The sequence below is a fragment of the Euprymna scolopes genome, chromosome 8 (assembly GCF_053919585.1).
Source record: "Euprymna scolopes isolate OS-2025 chromosome 8, ASM5391958v1, whole genome shotgun sequence".
Taxonomy (NCBI): domain Eukaryota; kingdom Metazoa; phylum Mollusca; class Cephalopoda; order Sepiida; family Sepiolidae; genus Euprymna; species Euprymna scolopes.
This window is the reverse complement of record NC_136489.1, coordinates 1,958,182-1,977,929: the sequence shown is the minus strand read 5'-3', so window position 1 is coordinate 1,977,929 and position 19,748 is coordinate 1,958,182. Positions and strand designations below refer to the sequence as shown.

At 40.2% G+C, this 19,748-nt stretch overlaps 1 protein-coding gene across 1 annotated transcript in view; it reads right to left on the bottom strand.

Annotated features, from left to right (window-relative positions):
- The window catches only part of LOC145284085 (uncharacterized), a 473,693-nt gene that overhangs the window by 444,728 nt on the left and 9,217 nt on the right, over positions 1–19,748 (bottom strand). Inside the window, exons 4-7 of the mRNA XM_080133151.1 lie at positions 11,389–11,492; positions 10,624–10,779; positions 2,277–2,460; positions 126–319 (exon numbers count right to left, since the gene is read on the bottom strand). Coding sequence (XP_079989277.1) covers positions 126–319; positions 2,277–2,460; positions 10,624–10,779; positions 11,389–11,492 — 638 coding nt within the window. The remainder of the gene's footprint in view (positions 1–125; positions 320–2,276; positions 2,461–10,623; positions 10,780–11,388; positions 11,493–19,748) is intronic.

The following is a 19,748-nucleotide window of genomic DNA, read 5'->3' as shown; positions in this document are numbered from 1 at the left end:
TTATCTCCAGTCTATAAATAGAGATTATCCTCCTACACAATAAGATCACACCATTTTATCAATATGCCAGTCTCAAATATAATCTATAATAAACACATGCAAACGAAGGTAGAGCAGCAACTTACATTGTTGGTAAAACGACAGATAAGTTGTTTGAGAGCATCAGTAAAGCCAGTGCCACTTATTACCACTCTTTTCCGGCACCGATTCAAGTTGATATCGCATAGGTGACCTCCCTCAATCGCCTCTAATGCGGGTGGAACGCCAATGTTTACTGAACAATCTTCACCAATGAAATCAGCGTTGCACTTGCAGACACCTGAAAAGAAGAGATAAAAGCAATAACTGAATTGGTTTCACTTTTATATAAAAAAAACGATGGGCTACTTATATTAAAGCTTGTCAAAATATCAACGAGTTTTGCCTAATTTTCTGAACGGTGACAGTACAAATGAATTAATCTGGTTTTTGCAGATTGCTTTTTCGTTTAATTTTGATTTTTCAAATACTGAAAACGCCGGTTTGAATCAGTAAAAGTGTAGATATTGTATTTAAAACATTTTTCGTGATATCTTTAGTATATATATTGCGTCAACAGACTGACCGGATTGTTCTTTCTTACACCAGGACATCTACTTAATATCGGACAATGAAAAAGAAAAAAAAAAAACGTTTTGCCTTTGACAAATAAAATTTTAATTTTCAAAATCTTAGATTAAAACATTTTTTATTTTAACACTGCTATGGTCTATATACATGTGGTTAAAAAAGGCAAGTGTTAACTGTTCTACACTTGCTCTGATGGATTGTAATGAACGCTCTACATGACGACACCAACATAATCGATGCATCCTCGGGATAAACTCTATGTTGTGCATAGTTTTCAGCAAATCTTTGAACATAATGTGTTGGGTTGGGTCAGATTTTACATTGAAATTTGATCCGCTCATGGATCTGTCATTGTGGTGTAGTCGCAGAAAGAACCAACATTTTTATGGAGCAATTCTGCTTTCTGATTGGTTGCTAGCAGAATGTGGTTCCATTTGATTGGTCAGTTCCTATCGCCAGTGTCTATAAGTAGAACCTTCCAATTTTCTTTAATCGTATTCTCATTGTATAGGGTGGAATGATAAAATTGAAAAGACGACATGATTCCATCTCCCTTTGATAAAACTGGTTTTCTTTATCTGCTGCAGACCAGTTGTGTACAAATTTCAAGAGCGATAAGAGCCTTCTATCATGTCTGAAAGTGACACAATGTTCAACGAGCGATATCGGAGATGCGCCACTCTACAGCTCATGCTCTCTACTGATCTAAGTTATGACAACAGGACCATTGCCAGCACCCTTAAAATGCAAGTCCATATGCTTCAACACTTGATGGGCATATATCAACGCACCGGATGACCCATAGTTATGGTCTTTGGTGTGGTTTCAAGTGAGGGGCACATCATACCACCTCACATCTTTGAAGTTAGCTTGAAGGTCAGCAGCAAAGTGTACCTGGATGTGCTTAAGGGTGTTGTGACTCCTGGTGCAAAAAGATGGTCGCTGGCAGACCCTAAGTGTGGCAGCAGGACTCGGCACCAGCCCACAAGTCCAAAGAGATCCAGGCTTGGCTTCGGAAAGAGTGCTACGAATATGTCCCTGTCTCTCATCAGCCTCTCTCCTCCCCGACCCTAACCTGCTAAACTACTTCGTTTGGTCATCAAGAACATCAACATGACCTCTCACAACACCAAAACCAGCCTAATCGCCGCCATCCACCGAGTATTCGCCAAGCTCCCGCCGGCATTTGTGATAAAGGCAAGCTCCCAATTCTGGACCTGTATTGAGGTGGTAATTGAGGCTGAAGGCAGCTACATTGAATAGATGTTAGCTCTACTACATAATCTTATTATCTGAATACTAAAGTTACCTGAATTGATTTTTTCTCGATAAAAGTTTTAAAATAAAGATGTAGTGTTGTTTTTTAGTGCGACAATTTTATCGTTCCACTCTGTATAAAAATATATATTTTCTATGAATATATTTATATTATAAAGAAACAAATAAAACCCTTAAACGATTGTTCATACGGGATGCATTTGCACTGTAGTAACATGAATAAGATTTGAAAGCCTCAGCATTCACTAGTGTGAGGCTTCTGACACAGTTACTTAGCCTGGATGTCGAACGGGACAGTTTATGATGTTATAAGAGGCAACAGCGTACGAAATGTGCCCGATGCTGCCTATATGATTAGAAAATTTATTCGATAATAGAAATATACAAACCTGCCACACATTCTCCATTGTCATTGCAATCATTCGTGCAAAGTTTATCAATAATTTCTTTTGGTGGTTCCAGATTTCCCTTGTCATCTTTGCGCCACTCCTTCGGATCAGTTTCAACCAAATTTTTACACTGAGTCTTGATGTCCTCATACGTAGATTTGGCCCAGCTGGAATCATCAGTCAACTGTTGCAAAGGAAAATAAACACATTTACAAATAATGAGAAAATGGACCTGGCGTTGCCCGGATATGAAATATACTGATACATTCAAGTAAAACAAAATGTAACTTTGTTAATTACACTTGAAAGAACATGTTTTAGCTTTTTTCAGGATATTCCATTCTATGGTTGGTGTTAGATTTTTCTAATGAGTTCTTTATAGTATACTGAAAATGACGTTTTTATTTTACTTTTGGGATTTTCAAATGACATTTTGTAACCTCTGAACCGTTCCTTGAAAGTATTTTTCTTGCCAGCCGAGATCAATAGACTGTTGCTCAAAAGAAGGCGTTGTTGTTTTGCTACTACTACTACTCAAATTTTGAAAGGTGGAGCAAAATAACCAATCAAATCCTGACTGAAAAGTAACTTTTTTTTATTATTCAATTTTCACTCCAAACAAGGCACAGTGTCACTTTGAAGTATGGGGATACTATCGGAGACATAAGTTGCAGGGATATTAGGAAGAGAGATGAGCAGTAAGATGTCTGTTCACATTACACTTGAACTTCTGCCTGTCAGTACCGTTGGGAAAGCTTTTTTTTTACAAGGTGGTCACCACTTATCAAGGCCCGGAAGCCACTCAGGGATAAGGGTTATTGTAAGTACAGTACGTTAGTGTGGATATTTACAGTGTCTACTTAAGGGGGCGGTTCATCAGGAATTTGTTTACGTTGGACTTGAAGACATTCAAGTTGTAGTCAGGAGGGAAGCAGGCAGACGGAACAGAGTTCCACAGGCGTGCAGTTCAAAGAAAGAAGCTTCGTTCATGGAATCTACGTTTTGATTTAGGCATAGATAAAGAGTGGAGAAAGTTTTTGACAGTGGATTCAGCTAGATGGGTGATTTTTGTGAAAGATTGGCGAGGGGGAACCAGAGATTGGAGTTCAGACGAGCACCTGCCATGGAAATAACGATAAAGCAAAGATAGCCTTGCAACATCTCTTCTGTGAGAGAGAGGTTGCAGGGAAGAGAAAAGGGCACTCCCCACTAAGCCACAAAGTCTATTTTGTACTCTGTCAAGGCAGGATAGGCTGTTTTTAGCAGCTCCTGTCCAGATATGGCAGCAGTATTCCATCCTTGGATGTACTTGGCTTTTATATAGATAGAGAATTGCATCAGTAGTGAGATATCTTCTGGAGCGGTATAAGGATCCCATCATCTTTCCAGCGAACTTGGCAACAGACTTGATGTAAGTGTTCCATTTCAGATCAGGAGTGAAGGTCAAGCCCAGAAGCTTGTCAAAACATGGGGCCTTCCCTAGACGAGAGCCATCCATTTCAATTGATGCCAGATGGGGATCAGAGCGTTGATGGTGTAAAGATAGGAGTTTGGTTTTAGATGCATTAAAGGTAACCAGCCACCTCTTCCCCCACTGAACCACTTGTTCGAGATCAGAGGAGAGAGAATCAGAGAGAGCTTTGTTATTTACAGCCTTTGATGTGTTGCTGTAGATGGTCGTGTCATCAGCATAGATGTCAACGAATGATTTATGTGTTTAGGGAGATCATTGATGTAGATCAGAAAGAGAGTTGGGCCCAGGATGGACCCTTGAGGGACTCCAGCATAAATACTGCAGGCCTCTGATTTTTCTCCATCAACCACTACTCTTATGAGCCTACCAGAGAGAAATGATTTAATGATAGAGAGAATATTCCCAATTATACCGTAGCTGGAGATCTTGTGAAGTAGGCCTTTATGCCATACCTTGTTGTAGGCCTTTGATATGTCAAGAGCAATTGCCCTAGAAAGGAAGCCTTTGTCAAGAAATTCACTAATCCTATGAGATATAACCGTTAGCACATCTGCGGTAGATCTTGCAGAATGGAAACCATATTGTGTGTCACTAAGAAGATTATTTCTGCTGAGGTGGTTGACTATTTCTCTATTTAATATGGATTCCAGTAACTTACTCGACACACAGGAGACTTATTGGTCTGTACTGAGAGAGAGATGACTTATCACATGAATTCTTAAATACAGGGCATACTGATGAGGTTTTCCAAGGTGTTGGAAAGCACTCCTCCTTAAGGCAAAGTTTAAACAGTTTCATAAGTATGGGAGCAAGTTCTGGTTGAAGCTTTTATAACACTATAATTGGGATGCTGTCAGGGCCAGTTGCTTTACTGGAATCAAGGTTCTTGATTAGCTTGGCGACCTCACACACAGATATTTGTATGTTACCTAGCGTGTTCTGTGTTATAGTAGGAAATATGGGGAGTTGATGGCCTTCGTCGCATAGGGTAGAATTAGCTGCAAAGTTCTTGGCAAATAGTTTGGCCTTGTCTGAAGCTGAGGAGATGACCTCTGGTCCATTGATAATGGTTGGGATAGAACGCACACTTCTCTTCAGGATCCTATTTGTTATTTGCCAAAACTGGTGGGAAGCAAGCCGCTGATCAGCTACTTTGGATTTAACAGACTGGGCATATAGCTCTCTTGCATTTTTTATTACTCTTTTACAGTGGTTGCTGGCGTTTCTGAAAGCAGCTTTAATTTCAGTGCATCTTTTACGTTGGTAGCTATGGAAAAAGTGATTTCTGTGTGCGATGGCAGCAGCACATTCTGGGGAGAACCATGGCTGGCTGGTAGGATTTAATTACGTTATGCATTCTTCCAGTGATACCATATTATCTGATTTTCTTGAGAAAACCTTCGTGCCATACCCTGTCAAAAGCCTTAGATATATAGAGGCCTACCCTCCTCTGCTTTGTCCAGTGAATGGTATATACATTCAGAGACTACAGTTAGGATATATTCTGTGAAACGGGCTTGTCTAAATCCATATTGATGATCGGTCAGAAGTTTAGCAGCTGTAAAGTGATGAACTAGAGCTTGATTAATTATGGACTCAAATATTTTGGTGAAAAGCGGGAGGAGGCTAATGGGGCGATAATTTAATGGGTCAATTCTTTCGCCAGAATTCTTGAAAATTGGTTCCACAAAAGAAGTTTTCTAGCAGTCAGGAAAGCAAGATTCGTTAAGGCATTAGTTGTAAAGTTTCGAGAGAACTGAAGCACCATCAGCAGAGCATTTTTTTAATAGCACACCCGGGATGAGATCGGGTCCACATGCTTTTGAGGTGTCTGCTTTATTTATGATACCATGCACCTGAGAAGGGGTGATTTTCAAATACAATAATATAAGTATCAACATTTGCGCACAATAATGACAAAATCTTTCCTTTTTTTTTAAAGTGATCATAAATGCATTCAAAATTAAAATTAGGAAGAATTGATCAATCCATTGATCAATCAAGACATGGGTTGATAATGTGTTTTAGTTGCATTCTTCAGACTACTGTTCTCATCTTGGTTGTTATTTTGGTTGATGTAAATGCGAACATTCTTTCAGGTGTATCTTGTCAAATTTGAGAATCTTTCTGCCGAGTCCTTGCATGGTGTAACAGATAAGGTACTAAGTAAAATTCAGTTCTAAGTAACATTCCTCTGAAGGTTGAAGTTTCAATCTTCAGTGCTGGCGATATTTCTGTGCAGATTCTCAAGTTCAATAGAAAGATTCAAGAGTTCGACAGAAAGATTTAAGAATTCGACAGAAAGATTCAAGAGTTTGACAAGATACATTTGAAGAAGGTCAAAGATTACATCAGCTGAAACGTTGTGAAAATAGCGCTAAAGATGGGTACAGTAGTCCAAATAATACAAATCAAGACAGTTCTTTGTGTAAAGTTCAATTTACAGTTGAAGCTGCCAGTTCGCTTTTGTTGGCACGTTCAGTAATTTAAAAACTAAAAAAGAAAGAAAAGAAAAACATCTAAATTGTTCTAAATAGACTAAAATATTCCGTGATTCGTAAGAGCGAAATTCGAAATATTGAATTTCAAGTAAACAAATGCGTTATTGTCATGTCGCAAATAGTAACATATCTAAAGTAAAAACAAACCAAGTTAATTCCTTCCAACAAATATAGCTGTTTCCCCTGCATGAACTCTTACTCAGCCCCTCCTCCAGTAACAATGAAATAGCAATGCCCTGTAATCACTTTGAGCAGTATAATTTTTCAGTTGATGTATAACCTTTATAAACTAACCCATTAACATTAACCACCAACACGGGGGCGCAGAAATACCTGGATTAGAACCCAGGCGCGGTAAAAACCCTCTCAGTGCTGATGGACCCATTGATCTTCCCAGGTCATCCGTCTAGGAGAAGGAAAACTCTGAAGCTAAACCTAAGGGGAGGAAAGCCTCTCCAGTCTTGGATGACAACCTTCCTAGAGCTGGTGACTCAAACAAATTACCGGTCTGCAAACCTAAACTGCTTAAGAAGTAGATAGGCACTGTCTATTGCCCAGCTTCCATACTCCTTCTTTGCCTATTTGCTAGGCGTAGAGGTCGAATCACAGGGAGTCGACAGACCTTCAGTGGTCGATCTTGTTTCCTGATTAGGGCAATGAACGCCGTTTTCCTAACTCCCAACACATCCCATCCCTTAAATTGGGCACTTGGGAGTGCTTGAATGCCATAATGCCAGTACAAGTAGATTGGGTTGACCATCGTCTGATGGGTTGAGGATACCGGATAGACAGTTCCTGGTTGCTGTTCCCGACTGGTAGTACACGACCCCTAACTATTTGGTAGCGCTTAGAGCGGCTGCTCCATCAATAGTTGTATAATATCGGGTTGTTTGTAGTGCCATGTCGCGCATGGAAAGGGACCTTGCACTCGTCCCCAGTGGGCTATCCCGAGGCCACACTCCTAGTAGATGGCAGGACAGCTGATGGTCTGCTTGTGTTGCATATCTGGTATTCTGCATCACCACTTGTTCAGCACCTCTTATCTAAACTGAAACTCTTAAAAAAAATGAGAGTACAATAAAAAAATTAGGCTAAAACCGGGCCCAAACTCAAACAAAACCAACCTGCGTTCTCCCTTGAGGCTTGCATTTACGAACATCCATGGGTTTAGAACTAATTTAAATGATGTTGAAGCATTTCTCCTAACAAACACCCCGGATATCTTAGCACTAAGTGAGACTAACCTACACTCCTCCATACCCTCTAACTACTTTAACATGCCTGGATATCTCCTACTCTGCTGTAAGGACTCTGACAGACATATGCACAGGCTTGAAGTATATATTCGGAACACCCTCCCCTTGACTAGAGAAACTAAACTAGAATCGGACGATCAAGCCTTTATGTTCTTTAGACTTAACATGACATTAGCTACTTATATTTTCTCTACCGCTCTCCCTCGACCCAGGACTGTATCCTAATTACAGTACTTTCCCTCGACACTAGCGCACCCAAGTACATGTATTTGGTGACTTCAATGTCCACCAGAGCAACTGGCTTGGATTTTCTACTCACGCAGACGCAGCTGGTATGACAACATATAGCTTCTCTATATCTCATTCCCCATTACAAATGGTTGCGTTTCCAACCCGTTTCCCAGACCAGCAAGAACAACATGCATCAGTTCTAGATCTGTTTCTGATTCTGACCACCTGGGAACGCCGATTATGCAGTGGTAATAGTTGAAATCGCCCTAAACTTTAGAGCCAAAACTGAAGAGCCACTGCTCAAAACAACGAGATATTATAAAAAGGCTGACTGGGAAGCTATCAGGGATCTCATCAGGGATGCCCCATGGCAAAATATATTTTCACTTCCTGCTGAACAGTGCGCAAATGAGACCACTGAATGGTTCAAAACAGCAAATGAAGCACAAGTTCCCATGTGGAAATTTTATAGCAAGCCCCACTCTCCCCAATGGTTTACCTCTACTTGTGCAGCCGCCATCCCACAAAGACAGCATGCGTACCGTAGATTTAACCGACATAAGTCCAGTTCAAACAGGCAGAAGCATATAGAAGCCAGAAGTAACTGTAAGAAAAAAATAGCGACAGCTAAGAGAGAATTTACTGAAACCACTTAAACACGCATCGAAGCACAAAAATTAGGAACCCGCAACTTCTGGAAAATCTACAACAGTGTAGTAAATAATGGGCAATCAACAATCTCCCCATTATCCAACAATCAAGAGGTTGTTTGCTCTGCAACTGAGAAGGCTAACATGCTTTCCAGTCGGTTTGCCTCAAACTCCACACTGGACCCTGCCAACCACCCACTCCCTGACTTTCCTTTGCAGACAGATGCCACACTAGACGATCGGAAAATCACCCCTTCTCAGGTGCATGCTATCATAAAAAACCTTGACACTGCAAAAGCATGTGGACCTGATCTCATCCCGGCTGTGCTATTAAAAACGTGCTCCGCCGAAGTAGCTTCAGTTCTCTCCAAACTTTACAACAAATGCCTTAATGAATCTTGCTTTCCTGCCTGCTGGAAAACTGCTTCTGTAGTACCAGTTTTCAAGAATTCTGGTGAAAGAACTGACCCAATAAATTATCGCCCCATTAGCCTCCTCTCATTTTTCGCCAAAATATTTGAGACAATAATTAATCAAGCTCTAGTCCATCACCTTACAGATGCTAAACTTCTGACTGACCAACAATATGGATTTAGGCAAGCCCGTTCAACAGCAGACATCCTAACTCTAATCTCAGAACATATATACCAGTCACTGGACAAAGCAGAGGAGGGTAGAGCGGTAGCTCTAGATATATCTAAGGCTTTTGACAGTGTATGGCATGAAGGTCTTCTCAGGAAAATCAGATAATATGGTATCACTGGAAGAATACATGACATAATTAAATCCTTCTTAGATAAGAGAAAAATTCAGGTTGTCCTCAACTGTCGTACATCTAAACAATATGATATAAATGCGGGAATGCCTCAGGGGTCTATCCTAGGACCTTTGTTGTTCCTAATATTCATAAATTACCTCCCTGACAAAATTGCCTCTGAGATGGGTATATATGCTGACGACACGACACTCTATAACAGGCATGACAGGAAAACAAATGAACAGATATCTAAAGAAATGGCAGAAACAATAGAGGATGACCTCCGATCTGTAGTAGAATGGGAACATAAATGGATAGTCACATTCAATGCTGCCAAGACTAAACTAGTTTCCTTCAATAATTACAAGAAACCTTCTCTCCCACCAATAGCAATGGCCTATGACTCTTTATTTGAAAGTACAGCCTTTAAACTCCTCGGCCTAATGCTCTCAGGAAACATGTGTTGGAACAATTATATTGAGAGTATCGCAAAGACTGCTGCGAAGAAGTTAGGTTCTCTCTGCCGTGCTAGAAAGATACTAACGCCCAAAAGTATCTTATACCTCTATAAGGTCACCATTCACCCATGAATGGAACATTGTTGTCATATTTGGGCTGGTGCATCTGCCACTAGTCTCTCGCTCCTAGACAAGGTTCAAAAGAGAGTCACCAATCTGATAGATCAGCCCCTATCCCATCAACGAAATGTTGCATCCCTCTGCCTTTTCTACAAGTACTTTAACGGTGAATGCTCTGATGAATTGCAGGCATGTGCCCCTTCGACGTAAATACCCCCGACAAACCTGACAAGCAGCTAAATCCCACCCCTTCACAGTAGATATCCCTAGATGTAAGAGAGCCTTCTACTCCAGTAGTTTCTTCCCCAGGACAGCTAGACTTTGCAATTCCCTGCCGGGTCCCTGCTTCCCCAACTGTACTGACATGCAGAAGTTCAAGTGCAACGTGAACTGACATCTTGCTACCCAAATCCCTACACAGTACCTCTGATGGCTATGTCCCTGATAGCCCCCTACACCAACGTGGCAATGTGCCTTGTTTGGGGTGAAAATGTAAAAAAAAAAAAATAAAAAAAAAAAAAAAAATCTAAAAATTATGAAAAACGATAATGTAGAAAAATAATTATTCATGAAAAACAATTTTCGATAAAGTTTATATGGGGAACAAATGTGTTCGACATTTTGAATTACGTTCGTCACGTGACGTAAATTACAGAAGTTAATTACCTCCCCTGTCAAGTCTTTCCTTTTTTTTTTGTTGGCGAAATTGCTAGATTTTGTTCGATTTCACAATTTTATTTTTTCATTAATAATAAATTGCCTATCTTATCGTTTTCCGTCATTTTTTATATGTTACTATTTGTGACATGATAGTTACGTGGAAACCGTTTGTTTTACTTGAAATTCAATTTCAAATAATGAATTTCGATTTTACAATTTAGAAGCACCAAAGATTCTTACCAAAATATCTTTCATGCAAGACTCTACGCTTTCATCATATTTAACATTTTTGACTTTCTTGCAGTTTTGAGCAGAATTCTTTGCGGCAAGGAAACTAAGACAAATACCACGAGCATCAGCCTCTTTTATTCCACTTGGTGTCGGCCATTTGTTTTCCTGGAAATGAAAAAAATTAAAAAAAACAAAAGTAATATGAATTAAAAAGAATATAAATGAAAAAAATTAAAAAACAAACATAAAAGTAATATGAATTAACAAGAAAACGAAAAAAATAAGAGATAGTCACCAGTTACAAAGGCTAAAAGCCACTTAAGAAGGTTAATGAGATAGATTGAATGATGAAGAATATGATGAGAGTATCAAAAATGATGAACGGAATAAATAAAATTTGATTGCCATCAGGATGATATAAGTATTTATAATTATCGGATTTGAAGATTACCATGTAGTTTGAAGAGGAGCAGTCCAATTGTAATGTGTCTCAAAGACAATCCTTGGAAAGAAAATTTGTTTATGATAATTTAATCTAATGCTAGACATATGGAGAAAGAAAGGAAAGTTCTTTTCCATTGTGGTATCAATATCAACACGTTCTTGCTGTGAATGTCTTCTAAAGAGATCAAATGAGTAGCATCATGGGATATGTAAACTAAAGAACAAAAGTAGAGTGAAGGGAAAGTTATGAGGTTGCCAAAATAATCATTTAGCACAACTATCAATTATTTTTTTATTTGTTAAATACAAATATTTTCGTTTCATACTTACTTTGGATGTATAATTTTGATCATATTCAAAACTTTCATCAGCACTCTCATCAAAGCATTTCCGTGGAACTGTTGATGTCTTCCAGTAATAATCAGTCATGTCATCTATTAAGTATCAAAATTTAAAGCTCAGTCCAATAAAAAACAATCTAAGCAATTAAAGATAAATTAAAAAATAAAGCATTTGCATATCTTTTAGTGTACAGTTATAGTTAGCAAACATAAGTAAATGTTGTATAGTGGGGGTTCCATATTTAAGATGACGCGGGGGTTCATATTGGGGCACATATGTAATGGGACTCATGTACGGATATAACGATAGTGATGATGAGGGAGGGAAGACATTTATACATATATATTATAGTTCTGGGATGCTTGGGACTTCATATATATACTGACTGGAGATGTATACAAGTTCTTAACACAGAGAAGGAGAGATGCATAATCCTCAAAGGGTTACACAATGTTCATTATAGATAATAATAATAACAATTACCTTTTCTGTTGTAACTGAATGACGTCACGAGACAATACGTACAAAACATGATGTTGAATTCTTTATTCATCTGGCCGTCAGGAATTCAACTGGATCTACATAGTTAATCTTCTACACCTTCGCCTCTAAGGGGACTCTCCTCTGACTATGTCAACTCTTGGCTGATCAACTCTCTCTGACTGACTAGCTGACTGACTGAATAAAATTCGAAACCATAATATGGAGAAATGTCCTTTGTCTATGACGTCAGAAGTGTGTTTTTCAAACGTGACTAATTTCACGTGGCTATGCATATGTTTGTCCAAAACACACTTTTGACACAAAAGAATCCTCAAATAATTTGCATTGTTCATTCTTTTACTGACATATTTAATATTCAGATTCCTAAAATCATGAACAATCAACTCTTTTTTCTGATATAAACAATATTTAACTATTCTAATAGAATTTAACAATAGAGTAATTTCTCACATTCCATTTCTTAACTTTACCAACAGGGTTCGATTCCCGGCTTATCCTAATCTCATTTTCACTTATCTAATATTTTTCTTATTTACATGGAAAGGGGACAGTCTTTCTCTGTAATATAAAGACAAAGCCATATACAACAAAAAATAATTTAACACAAAATTATGCTTCTTGTGCTTCGCTATTTTATTACAATTATGAAACTTTGTCAAAAATAACATTGAACAGAGTCAGATTAGATATACCAAAAACGCTGAGTGCAGAAGTAAATAAAGTAAAGGAAAGTATTAAAATGGGAGATGATCTATGAACATAACGATACGGCAAGGAGAGACTAGCAACACCTGTTTTGTGTGAAAGAGAATCTAGAGAAGTGATCATTCCCCACTAGATTGTAAATTACGATTTTGTACACTGCTCTGAACAGAATCTCCCAAGATATGTCAGCAGTACTCCACTTCATATGACCCAGTACAATCAATGAGTCTAGAATTCATATATATATATATATATATATATATATATTTATTTTTTTTTTTTATTTTATTCAATTTTCACCCCAAACAAGGCACAGTGCCACTTTGAAGCAGGGGGCTACTATTAGGGAATTAATTAGCGGGGTCATTATGAAGGGAGAAGAGTAGAAAGATGTTTGTTAACATTACACTTGAACTTCTGCATATCATTGCAGTTGGGAAAGCAGAATCCCGGAAGGGAGTTCAGAAGACCCGCAGTTCTGGGGAAGAAACTATTGGAGTAAAAGGCTTTCTTGCACCTAGGGATCTCCACTGTAAAGGGATGAGACTTAGTAGCTTGTCGGGTTTGTCGGGGGTAGTTACGTCGGGGAGGTACAAGTGTTTGCAGTTCGTCAGAGCATTCACCATTAAAGTATTTGTAGAACAGGCAGAGGGATGCAACATCTCGTCGATGGGACAGAGGTTGAAGCCCAGATGACAGTTCAGGACCTATCAGGTTTGCGACTCTTTTTTGAACCCTGTCCAGGAGCGAGAGACAAGCAGCAGATGCACCAGCCCAGATGTGACAACAGTACTCCATACATGGGCGAATGGTTGCCTTATAGAGGTATAGGATACTGGCAGGCGTAAGTAGTTTTCTAGCACGGTAGAGGGAGCCAACCTTCCTTGCAGCAGCCTTGGCAATGCTCTCAATGTATCTATTCCAGTTCATATTCCCTGTAAACGTTAGGCCGAGGAGTTTAAAAGAAGTACTTTCAGGCAATGTGTTCTTGGCCATTGCTATTGGTGGTAGAGAAGGTTTCTTGTAGTTATTGAAGGAAACAAGCTTAGTCTTAGCAGCATTGAATGAGACCAACCATTTTTGTCCCCATTCCACTACGGATTGGAGGTCATCCTCTAGTGTTTCTGCCATTTTGTGTTCATTTGTTTTCCCCTCATAACTGTTATAGAGAGTGGTGTCATCGGCAAATATACCCATCTCCGAAACAATATTATCAGGGAGGTCGTTTATGAATATCAGGAACAATAGAGGTCCAAGGATAGACCCCTGAGGCACTCCTGCATTTATGTCATATTGTTTGGATGTACGTCCGTCGAGGACAACTTTGATTTTTCTATTACTTAAGAAGGATTTAATTACGTTATGAATTCTTCCAGTGATTCCATATGATCTAATTGTCCTTAGAAGACCATCGTGCCATACCCTGTCAAAAGCCTTAGATATATCAAGGGCCACCGCTCTACCCTCCCCTGTTTGATCCAATGAACGGTATATACGTTCAGAAACTACAGTTAAGATATCTGCTGTTGAACGGGCTTGCCTGAATCCATATTGTTTGTCAGTCAAGAGTTTAGCAGCTGTTAGGTGCTGGACTAGGGCTTTATTAACTAAGGACTCAAATATTTTGGCGAAAAGCGGGAGGAGGCTAATGGGGCGATAATTTAGTGGGTCAGTTCTTTCACCAGAATTCTTGAAGACTGGTACCACAGAGGCGGTTTTCCAGCAGTCGGGAAAACAAGATTCGTTAAGGCATTTATTGTAAAGTTTGGACAGAACTGGAGCAACCTCGGCAGAGCATTTTTTTAATAGCACAGCCGGGATGAGATCTGGTCCACATGCTTTAGAGGTGTCTAGGTTTTTTATAATAGCATGTACCTGAGAAGGGGTGATTTTCAAGTCGTCAAGTGTGGCGTCTGTTCGCAGAGGAAAATCAGGGAGTGAGTGGTGTACCGAGTTCAGTGTGGAGTTTGAGGCAAACCGACTGGCAAGCAGATTAGCCTTGTCAGTTGCCGTGCAAGCAACCTCATGATTGTTTGTTAGTGGGGGAATAATTGACTGTCCATTATTAACTACGCTGTTGTAGATTTTCCAAAAATCCCGGGTTCCTAATTTCTGTGCTTCGATGCGCTTTCTGGTGGTTTCAGAGTAATCTGACTTAGCTGTGTCTATCACTCTCTTACAATTATTTCTAGCTTCTATAAACTTCTGTTTATTTGAGCTGGACTTATGTCGGTTGAATCTGCGGAACGCATGCTGCCTTTGACAAATGGCAGCTGCACAAGCAGAAGTAAACCATTGGGGGGAGTGGGGCTTGCTATAGTATTTCCGTGCGGGAACATGTGCTTCAATAGCAGTTTTGAACCATTCAGTTGTCTCATTTGCACACTGTTCCGCTGGAAGAGTAAAGATATTTTGCCATGGGGCATCTCTGATGAGCTCCCTGATGGCTTCCCAATCAGCCTTTTTGTAATACCTCGTTGTTTTGAGTAGTGGGTCTTCAGTTTTAGGGCGAGAATTTAGGCTGATTTCTACCATTATCACAGCATGATCAGCATTCCCGAGTGGGCTATGGGCATTTGTTGTACAGTCATTGGGAACTGTTGTCAGAAAGAGATCTAGAAGTGAGGCATGTTGATCGTGCTGGTCTGGGAAACGTGTCGGAAATGTAACCATCTGAGATAGGGAATGAGATATAGAGAAGCTATATGTGGCGCTACCAGCTACGTCTGTGTGATTTGAGAATCCTAGCCAGTTACTGTGGTGGACATTGAAGTCACCAAATACATGTATTTGTGCGCTAGTATCGAGGGAGAGTGCTATATCTATGCTGTCTGAGACTTTGTTTATTAGGGTACAGTCTTGGTTTGAGGGAGAGCGGTAGAGAAAATATAAGTAGCTAATATTGTGTTGTATATTTAGTCTGAAGCACATAAAGGCCTGGCCCTCTGATTCTAGTTTTATTTCTCTAGTTAGGGGGAGGGTGTTTCGAATATAGACTCCAAGTCCATGCATATGTCTGTCCGAGTCCTTACGGTAGAGTGGGAGATAACCAGGCATGTTAAAGTGGTTAGAGGGTATGGAGGAGTGAAGGTTAGTTTCACTTAATGCTAAGATATCCGGGGTGTTTACAAGGAGAAATGACTCAAGATCATCTAAGTTAGTTCTAAGCCCGCGGATATTAGTAAATGCAAGCCTCAAGGGAGGAGGCAGGTTGGTTTTCTTTGAGTTTGGTCCTGGTTTAAACGTAACTTTTGCTTGAGCTGTCATTTCATTTTATTTTATTTAAAAGTTTCAGTTAGGGTGGATGAGTGAGGGGGTGCTGGACAAGTAGTTGTGCAGAATACCAGACATGCAATACAAGTAGACCATCAGCTGTCCTCACCCACAGGATTGTGGCCTCAGGAAAGCCCACCGGGGATGAGTGCAGGGTCCCTTTCCATGCGCGACATGGCACTACAAACATCCCGATATTTTACAACTGTTGATGGAGCAGCCGCTCTAAGCGCTACCAAAGAGTTAGGGCTCCTGTACTATCAGTCGGAAACAGCAGCCAGGAACTGTCAATCCGGTACCCTCAATCCATTAGGCAAAGCCAGCCCAGTCCAACTGCACTGACATATATGGCACTGAAGCACCCCACTGTGTCCAGTTTAGGGGGATGGGATGTGGCAGGAGTGGGGAAAAGCGGCGTTCATTACCCTAGTCAGGAAACAAGGTCAACCACTGGGTGATTCAAGCGAGTCCCTGTGATAGTACCTCTACGCCTGGCCAATAGGCAAAGAAGGAGTATGAAAGCCGAGCGATAGACAGAGTCTATCTCCTCCTTAAGCAGTTTAGGTTTGCCAACCGGTGATTTGTTTGAGTCACCAGCTCTAGGAAGGTTGTCGTCCAGGACTGAAGAGACCTCCCTCCCCTAGGTTTAGTTTCAGAGTTTTCCTTCTCCTAGACGGATGGCCTGGGAAGACCTACGGGTCCATCAGCTCCGAGGGTGTTCGCCCCGCGCCTGGGTCCTAATCCAGGTATTTCTGCGACCCCGCATGGGTATTTAATATTTATTGGTTATTTAGGTTAATATCTCCTGGAAAAATCGGGCATTTAGGTTAGCTTCTACAGAAGATTTTCACTCCTCAAGTGTGGTTTAAAAAGGGCATTATTATGCTGTCCATTTTCATTTATACTGAGAGAGGGTATACGTAAAAATTCATGCAGTGGAAGCAGTTAAATTTGCTACAGTATTGGATCGAGAGAGTCGAGTTGATGTATGGTTAGATATAGTTTTGTAAGTTTAGCAATGTTTTTTTTTTTTTTTTTTTTTTTACACAGTGATCACCACTTATCAAGGCCCGGAAGCCACTCAGGGATAAGGGTTATCGCAAGTACATCACGTTAGTGAGGAGATTTTATGAAGTGTTTAATTAGGGGGGCGGTTCATTAGGAATTTGTTAACATTAGACTTGAAGACATCCAAGTTGTAGTCCGGAGGGAAGCAGGCAGACGGAACAGAGTTCCACAGGCGTGCAGTTCTAAGAAAGAAGCTTTGCTCATGAAATCCGCGTTTTGATTTAGGCACAGATATAGAGTGGGGGAAATTTTTCACAGTGGATTCAGCTAGACGGGTGTTTTTCGTGAAAGTTTGGCGAGGGGGGACCAGGGATTGGAGTTCAGACGAGCACCTGCCATGAAAATAACGATAAAACAAGGATAGGCTCGCAACGTCTCTTCTGTGGGAGAGGGGTTGCAGGGTAGAGAAAAGGGCATCCCCCACTAAACCACGAAGTCTATTTTGTACTCTGTCAAGGCATGATAGGCTGTTTTTGGCAGCTCCTGCCCAGATATGGCAACAGTATTCCATCCTTGGCCGTACTTGGCTTTTATATAGATAGAGAATTGCATCAGTAGTGAGATATCTTCTGGAGCGGTAGAAGGATCCCACCATCTTTCCTGCGACCTTGGCAACAGACTTGATGTACGTGTTCCATTTCAGATCAGGAGTAAAGGTCAAACCCAGAAGCTTGTCAAAACACGGGGCCTCACCCAGACGAGAGCCATCCATCACAATTGATGCCAGCTGGGGATCAGAGCGTTGATGATGTAAGGATAGGAGTTTGGTTTTAGATGCATTAAAGGTAACTAGCCACATCTTCCCCCACTGAACCACGCGCTCGAGATCAGAGGAGAGAGAATCCGAGAGAACTTCGTCATTTACAGCCTTTGATGTGTTGCCGTAGATGGTCGTGTCATCAGCATAGATGTCAACGAATGATTTAAGTATGTGTTTAGGGAGGTCATTGATGTAGATCAGGAAGAGAGTTGGGCCGAGGATTGACCCCTGAGGGACTCCAGCATTTATATTGCAGGCCTCCGATTTTTGTCCATCTACCACTACTCTTATGAGCCTATCGGAGAGAAATGATTTAATGATTGAGAAAACATTTCCAGTTATACCATAGCTGGAAATCTTGTGAAGTAGACCCTTATGCCATACTTTGTCAAAGGCCTTTGATATGTCAAGAGCAATTGCCCTAGAAAGGAAGCCTTTGTCAAGAGATTCACTAATCCTGTGGGATATAACCGTCAGCACATCTGCGGTAGATCTTGCAGAGCGGAAACCATATTGTGTGTCACTAAGAAGGTTGTTTCTGCTGAGGTGGTTGACTATTTCTCTATTTAATATTGATTCCAGTAACTTACTCATAACACAGAGAAGACTTATTGGTCTGTATTGAGAGGGAGATGACTTATCACCTGAATTCTTAAATACAGGGCAAACTGATGAGGTCTTCCAGGGGGTCGGAAAGCACTTCTCCTTACGGCAGCGCTTAAATAGTTTCGTAAGTATGGGAGCAAGTTCTGGTTGAAGCTTTTTTAACACTATAATTGGGATGCCATCAGGGCCAGTTGCTTTACTGGAATCTAGGTTTTTTATTAGCTTGGCGACCTCATGCACGGATATTTGTATATTACCTAGCTTGTTCTGTGTTATAGGAGGAAATATGGGGAGTTGATGGCCTTCGTCGCATAGGGTAGAATTAGCTGCAAAGTTCTTTGCAAATAGTTTGGCCTTGTCTGACGCTGACGAGATAACCTCTGGTCCATTGATAATGGTTGGGATAGAACGCACACTTCTGTTCAGGATCCTATTTGTTATTTGCCAAAACTGGTGGGAACCAAGCCGTTGATCAGCTACCTTAGATTTAACAGACTGGGCATATAGCTCTCTTGCATTTTTTATTACTCTTTTACAGTGGTTGCTGGCAGTCCTGTATGGTTAGATATGGTTTAGTAGGTTTAGGAATGTATGGTTAGATATGGTTTAGTAGGTTTAGGATTAGGATAAAGTGTTAGAGTATGATCTACTTTCTATTAGAAATTCTGATTTGGTGCCCAAACCGGACATTTAGTAAGACTGAAAGATTAGATATGCTCAGTATAGAGACAAGAGAACATTTGATATGGAGTACAGTTATACCTGATAGATATAGGTTATTGCATATTCTGTAAGTATAGTTAAAGTATAGATGGATGGATAAGTAGTATTGTATACGAATGCATGGAATTTTAGACAATTTGAGTAAGTTGCCTTTAGACTACAACTAAGGAGAATGACTTCGCCTTTCTCTTAATATCCGGAAGTTTTTATTTCAATGAGTACCGGTTTAGTTTGTGTAATAATTATTGCAATACTATCTCTTAATAAAGAGATATTAACGGTTACTGTTCATTATAGATTACTTTAAGTCAATGTATTGGACTAAGGCTAGTAAGTATTTACTTAGAAGCTTGGTTATGGGTTGGGAGTTATAATCGGGAGCATATATATATATATACTAGTAGGCTGCCCGGCATTGTCCGGTCGTAAAATACACTTGACTATGATATTTTGATTAATGAAGATTTCGTATTTATTATTACAATATATTGGACCCAATATATAGTAAAGATTTAAAAAGTTAAAAAAAAAAAATGACCCGTGCGCCATACACCAAGAATCGAAACCAAACTTTACAATAAATGCCTTAACAAATCTTGTTTTCCCGACTGCTGGAAAACTGCTTCTGTGGTACCAGTATTCAAGAATTCTGGTGAAAGAACTGACCCACTAAATTATCGCCCCCATTAGCCTCCTCCCACTTTTCACC